Source organism: Sorex fumeus, unplaced genomic scaffold, assembly GCF_029834395.1.
Source record: "Sorex fumeus unplaced genomic scaffold, SorFum_2.1 ptg000213l, whole genome shotgun sequence".
Taxonomy (NCBI): Eukaryota; Metazoa; Chordata; class Mammalia; order Eulipotyphla; family Soricidae; genus Sorex; species Sorex fumeus.
Window position 1 is genome coordinate 491,969 of NW_026606270.1, and position 19,790 is coordinate 511,758.

A 19,790-nucleotide genomic window follows, 5' to 3' on the forward strand; every position below is an offset into this window, starting at 1 on the left:
CCCTAATCCTTGTACGATCTCTCTGGCCCTTATTTTGAAGATTTTGTTCAAGTGGACTGGAGCGGTAGCACAGCGGGTAGGGCGTTTGCCTTGCATGCGGCGACCTGGCCAACCCAACTTCGATTCCTCCGCCCCTTTCAGAGAGCACGGCAAAGCCTGGCAAGCTCCCCGAGACTATTCAATATGCCAAACACAGTAACCACGAGTCTCACAATGGAGACGTTACTGGGCCCGCTCGAGTGAATCGATGAACAACGGGAGGACAGTGCTACAGTTCTGGAGTGATCTTTCAGCTTTTGACCACAGGGTACACTCTGTAGCCTTGTGGAATCGGTTGGTCCTTGGCATTTCCACGGATTTGAGGGGTCTTGGTCTGGCTTAAACACGTGAGCATCAAGGGGCCGGAGCAGTAGAACAGCTGGCGCACTCCTGCCTTGCACACGGCCCACCCAGTTTCGATCCCCGGCTCCTGTAGGGTCCCCTGAGCCCCACCAGGTGTGGTTCCTGAGTGCAGAGCCAGGAGTCAGCCCTGAGCACCAGGTGTGCCCCCCCTCCCTTTCCCCCGACAAAAACATTGAGTATCGCTTTGCTAAAGGAAGAAGTTTGCACTCAGCAATCACTCCTGGCGGTGCTCAGAGGGCTCTCTGGGATGCCAGAGATCAAACCCTGGCTGGCTGCGTGCAAGGCAAGGGCCCTCCCCGCTGTGCTAGTGCTCCAGTCCCGGAAGCGTTTGGTTTTATAAACTTTGGCAGTTCGAGAGCTCAAGTGCGGTAACAATGCTCCAGTGAGTGAGGTGTGATGGGAAGGAGAGGGACGCCTTCCCGCTTAGGACGCCGGGGGGGCAGGTGTGACAGCAGCACCTGAGACGGGAAGTCAGCCCCACCCTCTGCAGCGCGAGCCTTGGCAAGCTCGTGGGCACCTTGCAGGCACGGGTGTGGTACCTCTTCTTTACAAGGAAGAGCTTCAGGCGGGTGCTCCCAGCCCCCACCCACCTGCTTTGCACCGTCCCCTGAGAGCAGGTGGACGCCAGAACCCTCACCAGAACCTGCACTCTTGGGATCCGAGATAACCCAGTTCTCAGAAGCCCTCAGAAGGCTTCCAGGCAGTGGGGCCTCGAGGACGTGTGGCAGCAGCCTTTGGTGGACAGCAGAAGTTCCCGGGCAGAACCGCCGCGGTTGTGTTTGATAAGCTCAGCCTCACCAGTGGAATTCTTAAAAACTGTGACGAGATTCATACATACACAGAACAATCGCCTACACATACATTACGCTTCCCTCCAGTAAATGCTGGCCCCCTTCTCGGGGTATTCGCTGCGGGAGGCAGGTGATTGATCCGCACGCCACACAGAATCGGGGGCAGAGAGCAGCAGCTTCGATCGGTTAAGTGATCCATCAGCCGTCCACCCCTCAACTAGTTACTATCTGTTAACTCGGCGTTCCCCACCTCTAATCTTCATGTACAGCTTAATAATTTAACAGATAATAAGCGATCGGGTCGGTGGAAATGGCTTCAGGGCACTTACTGATGGTTAATTTTTGCCACTCCGGCTTTTGTTTTCCTGGCTGGGGAGAGTGGAAGGCGGGAAGAAGGGGCATGAATTTGGCCCGGCTGCCCGACGGGGAAGGGCTGGGAAGGGAGGTGATTCATCAAATGCTTGTCCTCCAAAATAATTTTTGGAATTCTTTGCTTTTCATGTGTCTCCTCCCCCGGACCTCAGTAGAGATTTTTTTTTTTTTCCTGGAGGGAGGAAGGTTTGGGTTACACCTGGTGATGTTTGGGTCTTACTCTGGCTCTGCAATCAGGGATCACTCCTGGTGGTGCTTAGGGAACCAAGCGGGATGTCAGATCAGACCCAGGTTGACCGTGTGCAAGGCAAGTAAGCACCCTTCCTGCTCCAGCCCCCCAGTAGAGGTTTTTAAAAACACTTTCTATGTGAAAATCATCATACATTTGCTCCAGCACATTTGAATACAATGTGTGTAAGTTTTGGGTGGGTTTTTATTTTTATTTATTTTTATTTTGCTTTTTGGGTCACACCTGGCGATGCTCAGGGGTTCCTCCTGGCTCTGCACTCAGGAGTTACTCCTGGCGGTGCTCAGGGGACCCTATGGGATGCTGGGACTCGAACCCCAGGTCGGCCGCGTGCATAGCAAACGCCCTGCCAGATGTGCTATCGCTCCATCCCCAGGTTTGGGCTATTTTGAACGGTTCCTTCTTATTTTCTCCCCTTCCCTGCTATTCTCTGTCCGTGTAGACGTGCAGTCCTGTGGTTGGTGTCCTTGGGAGGGGCTTCGGTTCTTCTCCCACGCTTGCCTGACGCGTGCTGAGAAAGATGGAGAGAAAACGAGGAAACCCAGGCAGCGTGTCTGCTGGTGACACGGGGCTGCTAACAGCAACCAGGTTCCCTTCCTGACCAAGCGGCACCCGTGCAGCCTCGGCCCACCGGACTTGGTGGGTCCCATCTCTGTTGTTGGGTGGCAGGCACAGCCCAGGGTGCCCACACGTGTGCTTCCTGCATCTTCTGGGCCCCAGGCACTATCCCAGTGGGCACCAGGGGCAGTGGAGGGTAGCCGCATCCCTGCCCTTAGGCGGGCTGAATTCTGTCGGAGCCTACAGAACACCCCCAAAATGTCCCAGCGAAAGAGGAAGTGGCAGCCAACCCGGGTTCAGCCCCCGGCACCCCGTATGGCCCTGCCGGCCCCACCAGGAGTGACTGCTGAGCACAGAGCCAGGAGTAGGTCCTGAGCACCGCCGGACGTGACCCCACAACAGAACAGAAAATGAAGAGCGTGGACAGGAGCGAGCTGGCATTGTTTTCCCAGCTCCTTCTAGCCCGGAGAACACCGTGTTTAGGGCAGGGGACCCTGGCTTCTGTCCCGGCTGTCCTCCTGGGGCCAGCGTGACAGCCGGTCCTGCCGCTGATGTGGACTGCCGGCTCATTACCTCCTGAGGAATTCTTATGAGTCAGAGTCATTCATTAATGTGTGTGTTCAAGTGAAAATGGCGTGGCTGACTCACGGGGCCCTGGGCTGGCCGGAGTTCTAATGGGAAGGAGGATGTTGGGGTCTTCCTGGTAGGAGGCTCTGCCATGTGGCCCACAGGGGTTCCCGAGTAGGGACCCCCAGCCTTTGCTCCTGAAAACACCGGGCTGCTAACGGCGGGCGTCTGGATGGGCATTTCCGAGGTGTGAGCCAGCGTGGACTTAGTCCTCCCCCGCGTCATGGGCCGGAGAGACCCTCCTACGGGGGCCGGAGGATAATCCCGTTTCTCTCGTCAGCTTGTAAGAGAGTGGCTGGTCCTCAGCCTGGACCGACAGGAAATGGTTCAGAGCTTTCGGTCCCTCCCGTGTCTTCTTGCTGCCCTTGGGATTGTGTGGTTCCACGTCACGCACCTGAAGGGCTCCAGGAAGTTGGATCCTGTGGGCACCCCACAGAACTCCCAGCCGGTTGAAGTGTAGCTTTAAAACAACACCAACTGCGATTCAGCGCTTATGGGTCAAGAAACACGCCTCGTTGGAAGGGCCTGCGTTTGGTGGCAGAGTCCGTCAGAATGTTCTAGAATGTCTCACCTTCTCTGTTTTTGTTTCACTCACCATGACCTTGGGCCAGTGAGCCCCGAGACAGGGCTTCTGGGGCTCTTGCTTTCTTTAGCGAAGAAAGGAAAAGGGACTCTGCTTCATGGAGATGAGAACTTACTTTCTGTCTGTCTGTCTGTCTGTCTGTCTGTCTGTCTGTCACACCTAGTGATGCTCAGGGCTTACTCCTGGCTCTGCACTCAGGAATCACTCCTGGCGGTGCTCAGGGGACCAGATGGGATGCTGGGAATCGAACCTGGGTTGACTGCGTGCAAGGCAAACGCCCTCCCCGCTGTGCTATCACTCCGGCCCCATGAGAGAATTTTTAATGCAATGGTTCTGATGGCCCTGCGTTTGGGTTGGCACAGGGGGGAGCCAGACCAGGGGCTGGATTGAGCAGCCAGGTTCCAGAGGGCCCTGGAAGGTCTGCGCTTTGACCCAGGCCACCAGCTGCACAGACTGTGTTTTCTGTGTGCATTCAGCACAGAGCAGAAGTCTCCTGGAACCATTTCCCACCTGATTTTTGGCACCCGTTGAGACCAGCCCCCGAGTGTCCTCACAGGGGTGGGTGGGGGGGACAGCTGCACCTTCCTTGTCCACCCTCACGGAGTCAAGAGTTCTCTAGAAAGTTTGCAGAGCTCTGTAGCGCCCAGAAGGGAAGCGCGTGAGAACCCCCCCAGAGAAGCCGCCCCGGCCCCCTCCCCACCGTGGGTAGGGAGCCTCTGCCCCGCTCCCCCCAAGCGGAAAAGCACAGAGATTGGGGGAGTGTGGGGAGCTGCCCGGATGGTTTGGGGAGGGGGCTGGAAGGCCCTGTGATGCTGATGGGGTTTGCACCAGGGAGCACATCACCAGCAGGGGGATAAACAGCAGACACAGTGGCTTCGAGCACACCGACTCCCCCGCCATCCGTTTGGTCCCTGCTCACTGCAGGACACCGCGAGTCATGGGGAAACTGTCACCACCAAGTGAGCCTGTCAGGGTGCCAGAAGGGCTCGCCCGGGGCCAGTGTATTCTGCCTGTCGGGGAGCAGGTCACGGTCCAACCTGCCCGGGGCGGGGTTGGAGCTCAGCCAGGGGCTCAGATGTTGGCAGCTCCGTGCCCACTTCTCTGCCCGCCGGCAGGGGAGGATAAGTCACCGCAGTGCTGGTCAGAGGCTGTGCCTTTCAACCGCCGCCTGCTCGCAGGTAGCTGCCCTCGCGTTACAGGAATCGCACAGACGATGGGGCGGTTGCTGAAGTGTGGTTGGGGGCCACACGAGGCCGTGCTCAGGGCTGACTCCTGGCTCTGAGCTCAGGAATCACTCCTGGTTGGGAGGGGGGTGTCGAACCCAGGTCAGCCGCGTTAAGGCAGAGGTCCTGCCCACTGCCCTGTAGCTTTGGCCCCAGTTTGTTAGGGGAGGTTTGATTGACACTTGGGCCTCTACGGCCCCCGCCCCTTCCTCATTGCTGTGAACTTTGGGGCTGAGCTGGGCAGGGCTGAGTCCTGCAGCCGTGTCCTTCGATCCTCTCTCCAACCACCGCCTCAAGAATAAAAAGGGACAGGCGCTGTAGTAGCCTGTCTCTCCCCAGCCCCGGCCTAGACAGAAGGGTTTCCGCCGCTGAGTCTCGTCGTTGATTTTGAGAAGGTGAATTTAGTGGGGATCGTGCCAGATAGACTACGGATAGAATTTATCCTAAGGTCTAAATTATCATTTTTTCCAAAACTACAGAAAATTAACGGGGAGGACACCCCCCCTTCCCCCGACGCATCCTCGTGACCTGAGGCGTGCGACCTCAGAACGGAAAACTGCACTCAGACATTTGTAGAACTTAGGTGGTTTAAAAAAATAAACTTGAATTACGTGACTTTTTTTGGGGGGGGGGGACACACACCCAGTGATGCTCAGGGCTGACTCCTGGCTCTGCACTCAGGAATTATTCCCAGCGGTGCTCGGACGACCATATGGGATGCCGGGAATCGAACCCGGGTCGGCTGCATGCAAGGCACATGCCCTCCCTGCTGTACTATCTCTCCAGCTCCCCAGTTATGTGACTTTTATCGGGCTTGTGTGTTTTCTTTTCTTTGCGGTGCTCTGGGCTCACTGGAGACTCTGGGGGACCTGGTTGGTATATGGGGTTTCCGAAATCGAACCCCGGTCGGCCGGATCTGCCCCGCTGCGCCGTGCCACCGGACCCCTTTCGTGTGGGTCCAGCGGCTGCGTGTGAGTTCACCACTTCCCCCCTCGCTGTCGTTTGCAGTGAACACCTACCTCTTCATGATGCAGGCTCAGGGCATCTTGCTCCGAGACAACGTCAAGACGATCGGCGCGCAGGTGTACGAGCAGGTGCTGCGCAGCGCGTACGCCCGGCGGAACAGCAGCGCCAACGACTCAGGTGGGCTCCGGGGACACAGGCACTGGCTCCGGACCTCCCGGGAGAGGGGAGTTTGGTTTGGAGCCTGGGGGGAGGGGAAATGTCATTTATTTCGGATTTGGGGCCACACCATGAGATGTTCGGGGCTTGCTTGCTCCTGGCTCTGCATTCGAGGATCAGACCTGGCAGTGCTTGGGGGACCCCATAAGGTTGCCGGGGGTCGAACCCTGGGCCATCTGCGTGCAAAGCGAGACCTTCCCCACGGTGCTATCACTCTGGCCCCAACGTCTCTATCTTGCTCTCTTTTCTCTCTCTCTTTTTTTTTTTGCTTTTTTGGGGCAATGGTCCCACTGAGCCATCCAGGAGTGATAGCACAGCGGCAGGGCATTTGCCTTGCACGCAGCCGGCCGGCCGAGCCGGGTTCGATTCCTCCGCCCCTCTCCGAGAGCCCAGCAGGCTACCGAGAGTATCTCGCCCGCACGGCAAAGCCTGGCAAGCTCCCTGTGATGTATTCCATCTGCCAAACACAGTCACAACAAGTCTCGCCATGGAGACGTTACTGGGCCCGCTCGAGCAAATCGACGAACAGCAGGAGGAGAGTGCTACAGAGTGCTTGCTTTCTGCAAGGCAAACGCCCTCCCCGCTGTGCTCTCGCTCCAGCCCTTCTCTCTTTTTAAACATGCCCTCTTCCCAAAATGGAACCGAGGCAGTGCATTCCAGGTGGTGACCCAGGCCTGCCCTGACTTCTGTTTTAAAAATAGATCCCGAGACTTTTTTTTTTTTCGCTTTTTTGGGTTACACCCGGCAAAATGCACAGGGGTTACTCCTGGCTCTGCACTCAGGAATTACTCCTGGTGGCGCTCAGGGGACCATATGGGATACTGGGAATCGAACTCAGGTTGGCCGCATGCAAGGCAAACGCCCGACCCGCTGTGCTATCGCTCCAGCCCCTAGATCCCGAGATTTTATCTGGCCCAACATTTGTGGTTTGTCTGTTACTTCTTTAACTGAAGACTAACGTGTTTCCAGTGACCTCTTCCTGATGGTGCTGATTAGTAGCATTCAGCACTGCTGATCACTGTTGGCACACAGTGAGGAAGCATTAAAATAAGTATATTTTAATTAATTTTTTTTTTCTTAATCTGGGAGCCACACCCAGCAGTGACCAGGACCGTCCAGGTGCCGAGCATGTGCCCCACCCACGCCCCACCTGCTCCCCTGGTGTGACCTCCCCCTCCCCCCTCGGCCCTGACACAAGGCATGTTTTCAAAAACATCCTTTCCCGCAAATCTGACTTGTTCTGAGTACAGAGATGGTCCGAAGCCCGCCCCAGAAGGTGAAGTTGCTCTGGGCGTTGGGATCTGAAGAGGGAGGGAGCGAAGTTCTGGAGGGAACCAGCCACGGCTAGCTTAGCCCAGCAGCGCCGAAGGGAGTAGGGTTGGCCGGACTTGGCCTCTCCTTGCTGGCAGGGAGCAGGGGGTGCGCTCGGAGGGGCCCAAGGCCTCTTGTGGCCGCCAGGTTCTGCGACGCTGCCTGGGCCTCACTGGTTCCCAGGGGCCTCACTGGCAGACACTCCGTCACGCCTGCCGCTCACAGGGGGAGTCGCTGGGACATGTGACGCCCCAACACCTGCCCCCAGCTACACACAATGGCCCAGGGGCTGTTGTCAGTAGGGCTGGCAGGGCTGGGTGCGAGAAACCTGGTCCTTTCTCCCCACCAAGAGATGTTTGAGAGGGGCTGTCGGACCTGCTGGTTTCGGGGACAGAGGCGTTTCTGGTGTCCCATTTGGTCCCTGGTTTGGAGCCTTGTCCCTGAGAAGGTAAAAGAAGGCACCGAATGGGGGTTAGAATTCATGAGTCAGGCCCCGAGAGCTCACGGCTTCATGCATGCTTTGACCTCCACACCGCGTGGCCCCCAGCACAGAGAGGATGCTGAGTATGGACCCTCCTGACCCAGGCCAGGCTCCGGCCACGCCCCCAGGAAGGACTTGGGCGGTGACCTTGGCTAATAGTGCCAGCTCGGGCTGTCCCTCTGGCCTGACGGCCACCCCACTGGAACATCCCTGGTGCCCGCGTGCCCTTGGGGGGTGTTCTGGTGAGATGGTCACAGAGCGGCACCTGGTAGGGACCCACCGCGAGCGACTCGGGCCCCTGATCCCCTGCAGGGCTGTTGTCTTTGGACACGAGGAAGTGTGCCCTGGCCCCGCTGCCCTCGCCATGCGTGTGCTTGAGGGTGACATCACGTCCCGCTGATGGTGTCGTTAGGTCTGTGTGTCTGTGTGATGTGTCCGTCCCCTTTCAGGTGGGGGGGGGGCTTTGCTTTTCTGTTCAGCCACTTGGAGACTGTTCGTCCAGCTCTGGCCTTCGGGCCCGCATCCAGAAACCAGACGGTCCCTTTGACCCTCTCAGGAAGGAGTTTGAGTGCAAGTCAGAGAAATAACCTGCGGGTGGTTGATTAAGATTATACGCTTGGGAATCCAAGTACAGGCGCGTTCCAAGCACAAAGGAACGCTGTTTGGAAGGAAACTAGTTGAGTTTATTTAGGGCTGGAGACAGAGTACAGGGGTTAACTTTGCATGCAGCCAACCTTTGTTTGATACCTGCCCCCCCCCCCCCCCGCTTTTTTTCCCTTTTCTTTTAAAGTTTGGGTGCTGCCTGGCCATGCTCAGGGCTTGCTCCTGCCTCTGCATTCATCACGGGCAGTGCTCGGGGGGACCACATAGGGGTGCTGCGGCTGGACCCCAGGCTGCCTTGTGCCAGGCCGTGGCCCTGCCTGCCACACTGTTGCTCCAGCCCCTGGGTAGGGTTCTTGGAAGCCTTCTCCAGGTGCTTCCTGAAAGGCCTCTGAGGTGAAGATTTTTGAATTCCAGAGTGCAGAGGAAGGTTGAACAGGAAGTTTCCGTTTCCACAGAATCAGCGTGAATCCAAAGGGACTAGCGCGAGGTTTGAATCCTGGGGGACGGAGCCGGGTCCGCCACGGAGCCGCCGTGTGGCTGTGTACACGGCTCCTCTCTCCCGTTTCTTTTGTTTGTGTGCTGGGGTCACACCCGGCCAAGCTCAGGGGCTGCTCCCAGCTCTGTGCTCAGGGGTCCCACGAAGGGAGAGGGAAGAAAGGAATAAGAAAGGAACAGGGCCAAGAGATTGGAGGGCAGATGAATTCTTTTTTTTTTTCTTTATTTTTTGGGGGTCATACCCGGCGATGCTCAGGGGTTTCTCCTGGCTCATGCACTCAGGAATTATCCCTGGCGGTGCTCAGGTGACCATATGGGATGCTGGGAATCGAACCTGGGTTGGCCATGTGCAAGGCAAACACGTTGTGCTATAGCTCCAGCCCAGGGCAGATGAATTCTGACCACAGGCTTCAGAGACCCCGAGAGCCCACAGAGTGGCTGCCCTGGGTTCACCCTGGCACCACCTCCGGTCCCCTGGGAACCATCAGAGTGATCTCTGAGCTCAGAGCCAGGTCTGCGAAGCGTCCGTAACAAAGATAAGACTCTCCACGCTTCAAGAAGGAAGTTTCTGGTCCCCAAGTGCGGTGATGGGAAACTGAGATAACGGCCGGCCCAGCCCTCACAGATGGGAAGCTACCCGGCAGCTTCTGCGCAAGGGAGTGGCAGCCCCTCGGGACGGGATTCCCAGTTCCTGTCCCTGCAACCCCGGCTCCTGGCAGGAAATGCTTGGGGGGGTGCGTGCTGGAGAAGAGAGGGGTGTCTGAAGTGGGCAGAGGGAGGCCCGAGGGGTTGCAGCAGGGCCCAGGAGGCCGGGTCTGCAGGAAGAAAAACTTCAGCACAAGCTGGGGAGTGTCTGGAGGAGGAACCGGGACAGGGCCTGTGCTGAGCCAGGACCATCTGGGCAGAGCCAGGCCTCAGGGTACTGGGAGGGAGGAAGCGTGGAAGCCGCACTTCCTGAGCCGGGCCTACCCAAGACAGGGAAGGAGGGATACTGCATGGCCTCGTGAAGGCAAGGGGGAGGGGATGAAAAGATGGAGCAGAGAAGCTGGAGGAAGTACCACACATCAGTCTAGCCTTGCACGGGACAGACCAGAGTCTATCAGGGCCCCGAGCACTGAGCCAGGAGTAAGCCCTGAGCACTGCCAGGGATACCACACACACACACACACACACACACACACAGCAAAAGATGCAGTGACTGAGCCTGGCACAGGGCCACAGGGCCGCCCACAGGCTAACGGCAGAGGGTGCAGCGAGTCCCGCACTCCCGGGGTGATTATCCGGCTCTGAACAGGAAGGGCAGTGAGGGTGGATGGGCCAGCGCTGGACATACGCAGGGCCCGAGAGGCCTCTGAGTGCCATCGCTGTGGCCCGGGGGACAGAGGCGAAGAGAGCTGGTGGCCGGAGCGCAGGCCAGCGTGGGCGTCGCGGGGCTGAGCCTGGCGTGTTCTCCCCTCCCCAGATTATCCTCTCGACCTGAACCACAGCGAGAGCTTCCTGCAGACCACCACCTTCCTCCCCGAGGACTTCACCTACCTGGCCAACAGCACCTGCCCGGAGAGGCTCCCTTCCATGAGTGAGTGCCCCCACCCTGCCCCCCGCCTTCTCCGGCTGCCAGGCCCGCTGCCCGCCTCTCTTCTCAGCTCGCACCCCTCTTGGCGACCTGGGATCTGTACGGCCGTCCCTGAGAAAGTAGGACCCCCACTTTTGGCCTTTTATTTATTTATTTATTTAGCTTTTTGGCTCACACCCGGTGATGCACAGGAGTTACCCCTGACTCTGCACTCAGTAATTACTCTTGGCATTGCTCAGGGGACCCCATGGGATGCTGGGAATCGAACCCGGGTCGGCCGCGTGCAAGGCCCCGCTGTGCTGTTGCTCCAGCCCCACGTTTTGCCTTTTAGAAAGCATCGATTCCGGTGATTCTAACCCAGGTTATTATGAGAGACGGGGACAGGTTCAAAACAAACAAACTCACTCCCAGGGCCCGGAGCGATAGTACAGTGCAGAGGGCGTCTTCCTCGCGTGTGGCTGGCCCACAAGTTCAAGCGCAGCATCCCTTATGGTCCCCCTGGCCACTGCCAGGAGCGATGCCTCAGCTCTAAGCCAGGAGTGAGTCCCGAGCATTGCCGTGATGCCCCCGAACCAAAAGGAAACGAAAAACCCTCCTTCCTTCCTCCCTCTCTTCTTTCCTTCCCTTCTTCCCTCCTTCCCACCCAACCTCCCTCCCTCCCTTCATTTCTTTTCTGTCTTCCTTCCACCATTTATTTCACGGCAGCTCTAAGGCAGTGCCACAGGGCCAGGCCCCTCTGGATCTGGGGGTGTCCAGACAGCCCACTCCTGGGTCAGGCTAGCACACTCACCCCTGGGGATCCTGGTGATGGAACAGACCGTGTGTCTCCCGCGTGCCCGGCATGCGCCCTGGGCCGCCTTCTGCTGCTGTAAGCACGGTGGCCACCCTCCCTCGCCCCGATTTCCTTTCCTGCCTTGGGGCCCTGAGACATTCCCGTTGGCCCCCTGTGACTGCACCAGGCCGGGAGGGGAAAGCAGACATGAGGTGCCCCCCAGACCCCACCCTGGTCCTGGTTGTGCTCGGGGCACAGTCCGCAGAACAAGTCCTGGGCACTGCGGGGGATGGTCATTTCCAGTCTTTTCACGCCTTCCCCTCCCTGTTCAGAGGGCCCCATAGACATCAACATGAGTGACATCGGGATGGACGCCGTCCACCAGCTCTTCTCCCGAGACCCCACCATCAAGCTGGGCGGCCACTGGAACCCTTCAGACTGCGTGCCTCGGTGGAAGGTGGGTGTGGCCCGGAAACACCTGCCAGGCCCAGCTCGCAGTGGACACCGTCCCCCTTCCGGCAACTGGACAGGAGGCTTTGGCCTTCCGGAATGTCAGCCGGGCACAGGGCTGGGGAGGGGACCTTGTGACACAGAGGCCATTCTCAGACACCCTGAGCACTCCCTGCCCCCCTGAGTGCGACAAGCATCTGTGCTCTCCCTCGTCCACCCTGAGATGTTGAGCAGGGCCTGGCCATTTCAGTCTTGTGAGGAGGCACAGTCGTGGCCCTGCCACGTGAGTCAGTCTCACGAGAGACACAGTGATGGACATGCCACTTGAGCGATTCTTGTGAGGAGATGCAGTCGTGGCCATGCCACGTGAGTGAGTTATCGTGAGGAGACGCGGTCGTGGATGGAGCTTGTCAGAGCGGCCCCGGCCATTCCTGTCCCGAGTGTTCCTCGTGTGCTGGCCAGCCCTGGAGGACACGGCTGGACCCAGGGCTAGCGCTCCAGCACAGCTGGAACTGAGCTCTGCGTCTCCCACCCACCACCGGGCCGTGACGCGGGTTCCGAAGGGCCAAGCCCTGCCGTGGGACACGTCTCCGTGGCGTTACTGGTGGCCTGGGCTCCGGGAAGTGTGGTCGGAGGGGCTCCACTTGCATGTGTGCGTCCTGGCCGGGAAGAGCCGAGCCCAGGCGAGTCTCAGGCCAACCCGCGCCGACCTGGTGGCCTGTCCCCTGCAGGTGGCGATCCTCATCCCCTTCCGGAACCGGCACGAGCACCTGCCAGTGCTGCTCCGGCACCTCATCCCCATGCTCCAGCGCCAGCGCCTGCGTTTCGCCTTCTACGTGGTCGAGCAGGTGCGTGTCCCTTCGTCCATCCCCCCCCCGCCCGGGGCGGCCTGGACCCCGGGCCGAGCCCGCCCAGCACATGTCGCCACTGCCGGGGGGACCACAGTGCTGCTTTGGGGGGCCGCATCCTGGCTCCAGGTCCTGGGAACTCTCTCGGAAGGAGCTGCGAATTGTCCGTTCTTTCTGGCTGTTCTCCGTAACGTGGCGATGGCCTGAGCGCAGAGCCCAAGAACTCAGGGCTGCAGATCTGGGCCGAGAGGGCCAGTGTGCAGGCCTGCGTCCCTGAGATTCTCAGCCCAGGAAGGCGGGTTCTTTTCTTGTTGTTCTTTTTGGGTCACATGCGGTGATGCTTCGGGGTTCCTCCTGGCTCTGCACTCAGGAATTACCCCTGGCGGTGCTCGGGGGACCCTACGGGATGCTGGGGATCGAACCCGGGTCGGCCACGTGCCAGGCAAACAGACACCTTCCCCGCTGTGCTAGCCATCGCTCCAGCCCGGGAAGCCGTTTTTTGAAACAAGCTTCTCCTCCCCGCAGGCGGGCACCCAGCCGTTTAACCGAGCCATGCTCTTCAACGTCGGCTTCCGGGAGGCCATGAAGGACCTGGACTGGGACTGCCTCATCTTCCACGACGTGGACCACATCCCCGAGAGCGACCGGAACTATTACGGCTGCGGACAGATGCCACGGCACTTTGCCACGAAGCTGGATAAATACATGTACCTGTGAGTGTCGCCCGGGGCCTTAGCACAGAGGAGAAGGCTTCAAGGATGGCGGGGACGGCCCGTGGGGGGGCTCAGCTCTCTGCTGCCCTGCGGCCAAGCCTGACTGGATGCTGAGCTGCACCCCCTCCCGTGTCAGACACGTGGCCGGGACAATCCCAGGAGACAGGAAACTTGTCCCAGGAACTGCTTGTGCCGGAGAGCCTGGTGTGAGGGGTCTGGGCCAGGCGGCTGTGCAGACACAGAGTTGTGGGATGGTTGGCGGCATGGCAGGGGGAGGCCACTGTGGAAACCAGCTTACTTGTTGTGATCTTGTTCACACAGTTCCACAAAAACACTGAAAACCCTGAATGACGTGTGCGTTAAGAAGAGCAAAGGCGGGCCAGAGCGATAGTACAGTGGGGAGAGTGTTTGCCTTGTATATAGCGAACCCGGGTTCGATCCCCAGCATCCCCTATGGTCCCCCGAGCACCGCCAGGAGTAACTCCTGAGTGCAGAACCAGGAGTAACCCCTGAGCATCACCAGATGTGGCCAAAAACACACAAAACATTTTTTTTAATTGAAAATAGATGGGCAAATGATGCCGTCTGTTTTGCCTCAAGGAAGCTGTCGCCAAAAATCTGTCAACTAGGTCACGAGCCAGGAGAAAGCGAAAAGGTGATTGCCTGGCCTGTGGCCACTTCAGCGAAGCCTGGTTCCAGCACCAGCACCACACAGGACGGTCCCCTAAGCACTGCCCAAGCCCCACACAAGTCAGTCAGCTGCCCGGGTCAGTGCCTCTCCGCGCGAGGAGACGGTGTCAGGTGTTTCCTGGACAGCCTTGTTCTTCGGACCCCTGACATGCAACAGCCCCTTCTGGAGAGACCGAGTCCCCTGCACAGCCGCTCACGCTGAGTGTCCCCGCAGGCTCCCGTACACGGAGTTCTTTGGAGGCGTGAGTGGCCTGACGGTGGAGCAGTTCCGGAGGATCAACGGCTTCCCCAACGCCTTCTGGGGCTGGGGCGGAGAGGACGATGACCTGTGGAACAGGTATGTCCGCCTTATCTTCCACAGATGCTGCCCGGGGTTGCTCCCGAGACCAAGAATGTCCGGGTACCACGCTTAGAAGGTGGAACTGGGAAAGGGGCCCAGAGCACAGTGGGGAGGGCGCTCGCCCTGCATGGGGCCGGCCCAGGTTCAAACCCTGGCACCCCGTAGGGTCACCCGAGCCCCACCAGGGGTGACCCCTGAGCACAAAACCAGGAGTGACCCCTGACCAGGACCAGGTATGCCCCTCCCCCCAAAAAAAAGAAATTGGCACCGCCAGGAGTCACTCCTGAGTGCAGAGCCAAGTAACCCCTGAGCATCACTGGGTGTGATCCAAAAAGCAAAAAAGGAAAAAGAGAAAAATTGCGAAAAGGCTCAATTGGTTAAAAATTGGGGGTGGGAGAAGATGCAATCTCTGGTTCCGTCTGGGCCCCTGAATACTGCTGGGGTCTAAACCCCAAGCACAGAGCTAGATCCCCCCCCAGTGTACCCTGGACGGGCCTCAATTGTTTCATTTTATCTTTTGGGGGCCATCCTGCTTGCTAAGTACACACTCCAGTCTGTCTACCTACATCTACCTACATCTGTCCAGCCCCCAGATTAATTTTAATATATTGTTAACATATTAATTTATCACCATAGCCAGAATATTACAATTTTCAAGTGATCGATGTGAAATGTTCGTGAGATCTTTTCTCTTTCCTTTTTAAGTGAAGGCTTTGAAATCTGTGTGTTGCGTACTCATTGCATATGTCATTAAAACCTGCGGAAACCAAGAGTCGAGTATTAGTGATCTGTACCCACAGAGCAAAGTAATAGTTTTACAGAATGAGTCAGTGATGACCGGTGAGGAAGTCACTATAGCGGAAGGATTTTCACCTTCTGTTTACTTTCTGAGTTGAAAACAAGAAAAAAGTGAGCATTTGTTGTTAATTAGGACAAATTACAATTGTTCATCTGGTTTTTTTAAAAAAAAAATCAGTCGGGGGGCTGGAGAGATAGCACAGCGGGTAGGGCGTTTGCCTTGCACGCGGCTGACCCGGGTTTGATTCCCAGCATCCCATATGGTCCCCTGAGCACCACCAGGAGTAACTCCTGAGTGCAGAACCAGGAGTAACCCCTGAGCATCGCCGGGTGTGACCCAAAAGCCAAAAAATAAAAATCAGTTGGAGGCCAGAGCAAGATAGTATAGCGGGTTGGGCGTTTGCATCACACACAGTAAACCCTGGCAGCCTAGATGGTTCCCCGAGCACCGCCAGGAAGCAGAGCCAGGAGTCAGCCCTGAGCATCGCTGGGTGTGGCCCCAGACAAAAACAACGACAACCGAAAAACCATTTGATCAAAAATATGGAAATCAGCGGGCAGGTCTGCTAGTTGGGGCTGGGGTCCACATCCCGGCTCGGTGATGAGGCGCCCACACCTCCCGCATACAGGCCCTCCTGCGGCCCCTGCACTGTGATGGAATCCCCACTGCCAGGAAGTGGCTTTTTTTTCTTGGTTTTGGGGCCACGCCCTGCCAGTGCCCAGGGGCTGTTGCTGGTCACACTCCCACAGACAGAGCATGTGACCCGCCCACAGAGGCGTTGTTCCATCAGCAGCTCCTTCCTAAGGACCTAAGGACCCAGGCACACATCTCCCCCTCCTCTCTGCTTATAGGCAGTGCCATGGGGGGGGGGGCAGGGGCACCCCTGCAGGGCTCAGGGACCCCGGGTCACTTCCTATGACGCTGGTACCTCTGGGTGAGCCTGAAAGTTGGGAGCATGGGCCCCGTGCTGCTTGCAGCCCCATGGGTGTGTGTGCTTGTGTATATGTGCATGTCTATTCGTGTGTGTGTGAGTGTGTGTGCACGCGTGCATGCGTGTGTGCGTGTAGGGTCCCAGGGGCTGCTGGTCTGACCCGAGACCCTCTTCCTCCCTGCGATGCAGGGTACAGAATGCAGGTTACACCGTGAGCCGGCCGGAAGGGGACACGGGCAAGTACAAGTCCATCCCTCACCACCATCGAGGAGAGGTCCAGTTCCTGGGCAGGTTGGTGCTGCACGTGACTTCCTCCCCTGGGGTGGAAAATGCTTGGGGGGGGGGGGGGCGGAAACTTATGATAGGAAGAGTGAAAAAGGGAAAAATGAAAATTTTTTTGTGGTTTTGGTTTTTGGGTGACGTCGGGGATGCCCAGACCGGAGGCCTTTTCCGTGACTCTGGGGAGTGGGCGGCCCAGCCCTGAGCTTACTCTGACCTAGATTAAGAGTTCTGAAGGCCAGTCCTCGGCCTGGGCATCACCGGCCTGGCCTGGCCCGCTCTGTCCACGGGCAAGTGAGGGGATGTCCCCATGGGGCCAGCCTCCGCGGGCTCAGGTTCTGGAAGGTTCCGTCCTGCTCCTCCTTGCCACCTCTCTTCCCGGAGCGTCTGGGGGCAGGCACCTGAGGGTCCCTGGTGCCTATGGAGTGGACTGGGGGCGACGGGGATGGCCAGGGCCTGCCCTGCCCTGGGGTCACGGCTGGCGTCCCATCAGCCTGCTGCCACGGCGACTTTCCTTCCCGGCCCTGGCCCTGGCCCCAGTCCTCCTTCCCCACAGCGCACTCACTGTCCTCGGTTTGGTCTGGTCATGAGTCGGGGGCAGGTTGGCGTTGGAAGGAGGCCACCCAGGGGTGCCTGGGGACCCAAGTGTGGATCTCTGCCCGCAGTGACAGCCCAGTGGGCCTCGGTTGTGGTTTAATCAACACCCGTCTGGCATTGCAAGCCTGGAGGAAGTGGACCGAGTGTCCAGGGGCCCCTCCCCACACTGAGTGTCCGTCCCCCCACCCCCGGGCACAGGTACGCGCTGCTGCGGAAGTCCAGGGAGCGGCAGGGCCTGGACGGCCTCAGCAACCTCAACTACCTGGCCAACGTCACCTACGACGCCTTGTACAAGAACATCACCGTCAACCTGACCCCCGAGCTGGCGCAGGTGGGCGACTACTGAGCCAGAGACGACGGCCCGGCCGCCCGAGGACGCGTCCCCTGCCCCGGGGCACGGGAGAGACGAGGCGACCCCGAAGGACGCCAGCAGGACACGCCACGCACCTTCCCGGAGGCGCGGCCTCGACTGTCCAGGTGCTCGGCCCGGGGCTGCCCACTCCCACCAGGCCGCGCCTGCCTTGCTGCTGCCCCCACCTCCTGCCCAGCGCCTCTCCTCGTCCCCCACCTCCGGAAGGGGGCCCGAGATCTGCCCGGCCCGGCGCGAGCCCCCCTCGCACCCACCAAGGAGCTTCGGAGCCTCTGGGCCTCGGAACCAGGAGGCAGATCACAAGTGACAGGAGGGACCCACGAAGTGTCCGGGCAACTCCACGTCCAGGACTCGCCCTGTTCCCGTCTCCCCTCCTCTCTCTCTCTCTGACTCTCCTTTTTTAACGCTCCTGCTTTGGGTGGGGGTGGAGGGGCTGGGGGCGTGGGTGGGGCCGGGAAAGAGAAACTAGACCCTAACAGTCACTTCTTGAAGAAGTATAATTGTACAGAAGCCATGTAAAACGCCTTTTTTTTTTTTTAAAGAACTTGATTTTTTTGTAGCCGGCTCCGTTTCCAACCGAGGCTTTGTACGTTTGGTCGCTTACTGGGTTTAGAACATGGCCACGCGGAGTCTGGGGCCCAAAGGGATGATCCCTTTGGGCATGGGGGGGTGAAGGGGGCCTCCCGGGGTGCCCGTCCTGCCTCCCCCCCTCCCTGGCCCCCACCCTCATCCCTCTGGGTTTCTGCTCAGACTGCTCTTCCCGCCTTGGTTCCTGGAGGCATTTTCCCCACCCCCATCCCCCCACCCCCGTTTTGGGGGTCATGCCTGGCGGTGCTTGGGGGTGACTCCCTGTCTGTGCTTGGAGTCATCCCCGCTGGTGCTCGGGGGGACACTGTGTGCCCAGCCTGTGGCGCCGCCCCTGCCCGCCACAGCTGCCAAATCTTGCTCTCGGAGGAGGCAGTTCTTGGGGGCCGCCGGATCCTCTGCCTGCGGGGTCCTCCCCGGGTCCAGAGTCTCCGTCCTGGGAATGGGGCGGGGCTGGTGTCCTCTTTCCTGCTCTCTCTCTCTCTCTCCCTCTCTCTCTCTCTCTCTCTGTCCTCTGCTCTCACCGGACTCGGCCACAGTGTCTGAAATCTTGTGCCTAAAACCACCAGCGAGGTTCTGTGACACCCCCCCCCCCCCCCCCCGCCCGCCCCGAGTCTCCTGCTGTTGGGATTCGGTGACTTTGGATTCACGGGACACGTGCGCAGCAGAATCCGGAAGAGTTCAGCGAGGCCGCGGGGACCTGCCGTCTGAGTCAGCGGGGACAGTCGGCTCTGGCCGCCCCCCCCACGTGCTCGCCAAGGTGCCGACTCAGCACCGTGCCTCTGTTTCTCCCTGAGCCACGTCCTGCGGCGCTGGGGAAGGGCCCCCCCTCCCCCCCTCCCCGGTGACGTCTGCGGGGTTCCAAGGAGCCGATCTCCAGGAGTTCGCCGGGAAACGCGCTCGATCGTTTTGTTGGTTTTTTTTTTTAATTGCCTCGTTTGCCTTTGGCCTTCTTGATTTTCATGGTTTACATGGATGTGTGTGTGTGTGTGTGTGTGTGGCGGGGGGTGGGGGTCGTGTTTGTGTACATACGCGTGGGTGGGGGTGTTCTCTGTTGCAAAACGTCGGTTCCGTGGACATATGATCCCCACGTGCCGTGGGCGTGATTGACCAGGCCTTGCTTGCTGTTTGTGTCTCTCTTTTTTTTGTATGATCTTCTGATTAGAGTCATTCTTGAGGAAATAAACCGACTGAAGCTCTTCCCAGCACCATGAGAGGGCGGCCCCGCCCTGGAGCCGTGCTGGCCGTTGTGTCACGAGTTTGGACAGAACGTACGCGGAGCCTTCACAAGCGCACACCACGCGCCCGGGGTCAGGTTTTTCTTTGCTGTGCGATGCATCGAGCAATAAAGATTTCTTTCTTGCCCCTGGAGCGCCCTGCCTCTTCGCCTGGTCCGCTCTGCCTCGTCTCATTGTCCTCTGCCCACGGCAGGCCAGGGTCCACTTCCGGTGTGACCGAAATCACGGTCTCCTTTGGGCGGATTGGCCAGACAGGCCGGCCGTTGGCTGACGATGCGGCGTTTTCCCCTGATCTGTCGTAGAATGATCTTGATTAAAGCTTTTCATTAACATATTTCCAATCAGAACCAAAATGTTGGCAAAAGGCTCCCACTTGAATTTTTCTTTAATCTTCTTTTTTTTGGGTTGATTTGAGGGCAGAAGAGATGGTCTGTCTCTTCTCTGTGCTTGAAAGACGCAGGGTTGCAAACTCTCTTGCAGTCACACATGTTCTTTTCCTTTTTTTTTTCTTTTTTTTGTTTTTTTTTTAGCATGAAGTTTTGCTTTTTTTGGGGGGTGGAGCAGGCATACCCCACTGTGCTCAGGGGTTACTCCTGGCGGGCTCAGGGGACCACGTGGGGTGCCGAGGTTGAGTCTGGGCTGCAAGACAGGTGCCCTGTCCACTGTGCTGTGTCCCCGGCCCCCACCAGCGTGGACTCTCTGAACAGGAACTGGCTGTTGTGTCCCCTGG

At 58.7% G+C, this 19,790-nt stretch overlaps 1 protein-coding gene across 1 annotated transcript in view; it reads left to right on the forward strand.

Moving 5' to 3' along the window:
• The window catches only part of B4GALT5 (beta-1,4-galactosyltransferase 5), a 48,975-nt gene extending 31,666 nt beyond the window's left edge, over positions 1–17,309 (forward strand). Inside the window, exons 2-9 of the mRNA XM_056108474.1 lie at positions 5,812–5,946; positions 10,338–10,451; positions 11,553–11,677; positions 12,402–12,518; positions 13,044–13,231; positions 14,136–14,258; positions 16,181–16,282; positions 17,066–17,309. Of these exons, the coding sequence (XP_055964449.1) occupies positions 5,812–5,946; positions 10,338–10,451; positions 11,553–11,677; positions 12,402–12,518; positions 13,044–13,231; positions 14,136–14,258; positions 16,181–16,282; positions 17,066–17,213 (1,052 nt within the window). The 3' untranslated portion in view covers positions 17,214–17,309. The remainder of the gene's footprint in view (positions 1–5,811; positions 5,947–10,337; positions 10,452–11,552; positions 11,678–12,401; positions 12,519–13,043; positions 13,232–14,135; positions 14,259–16,180; positions 16,283–17,065) is intronic.
• The last annotated feature ends 2,481 nt before the right edge of the window (positions 17,310–19,790 follow it).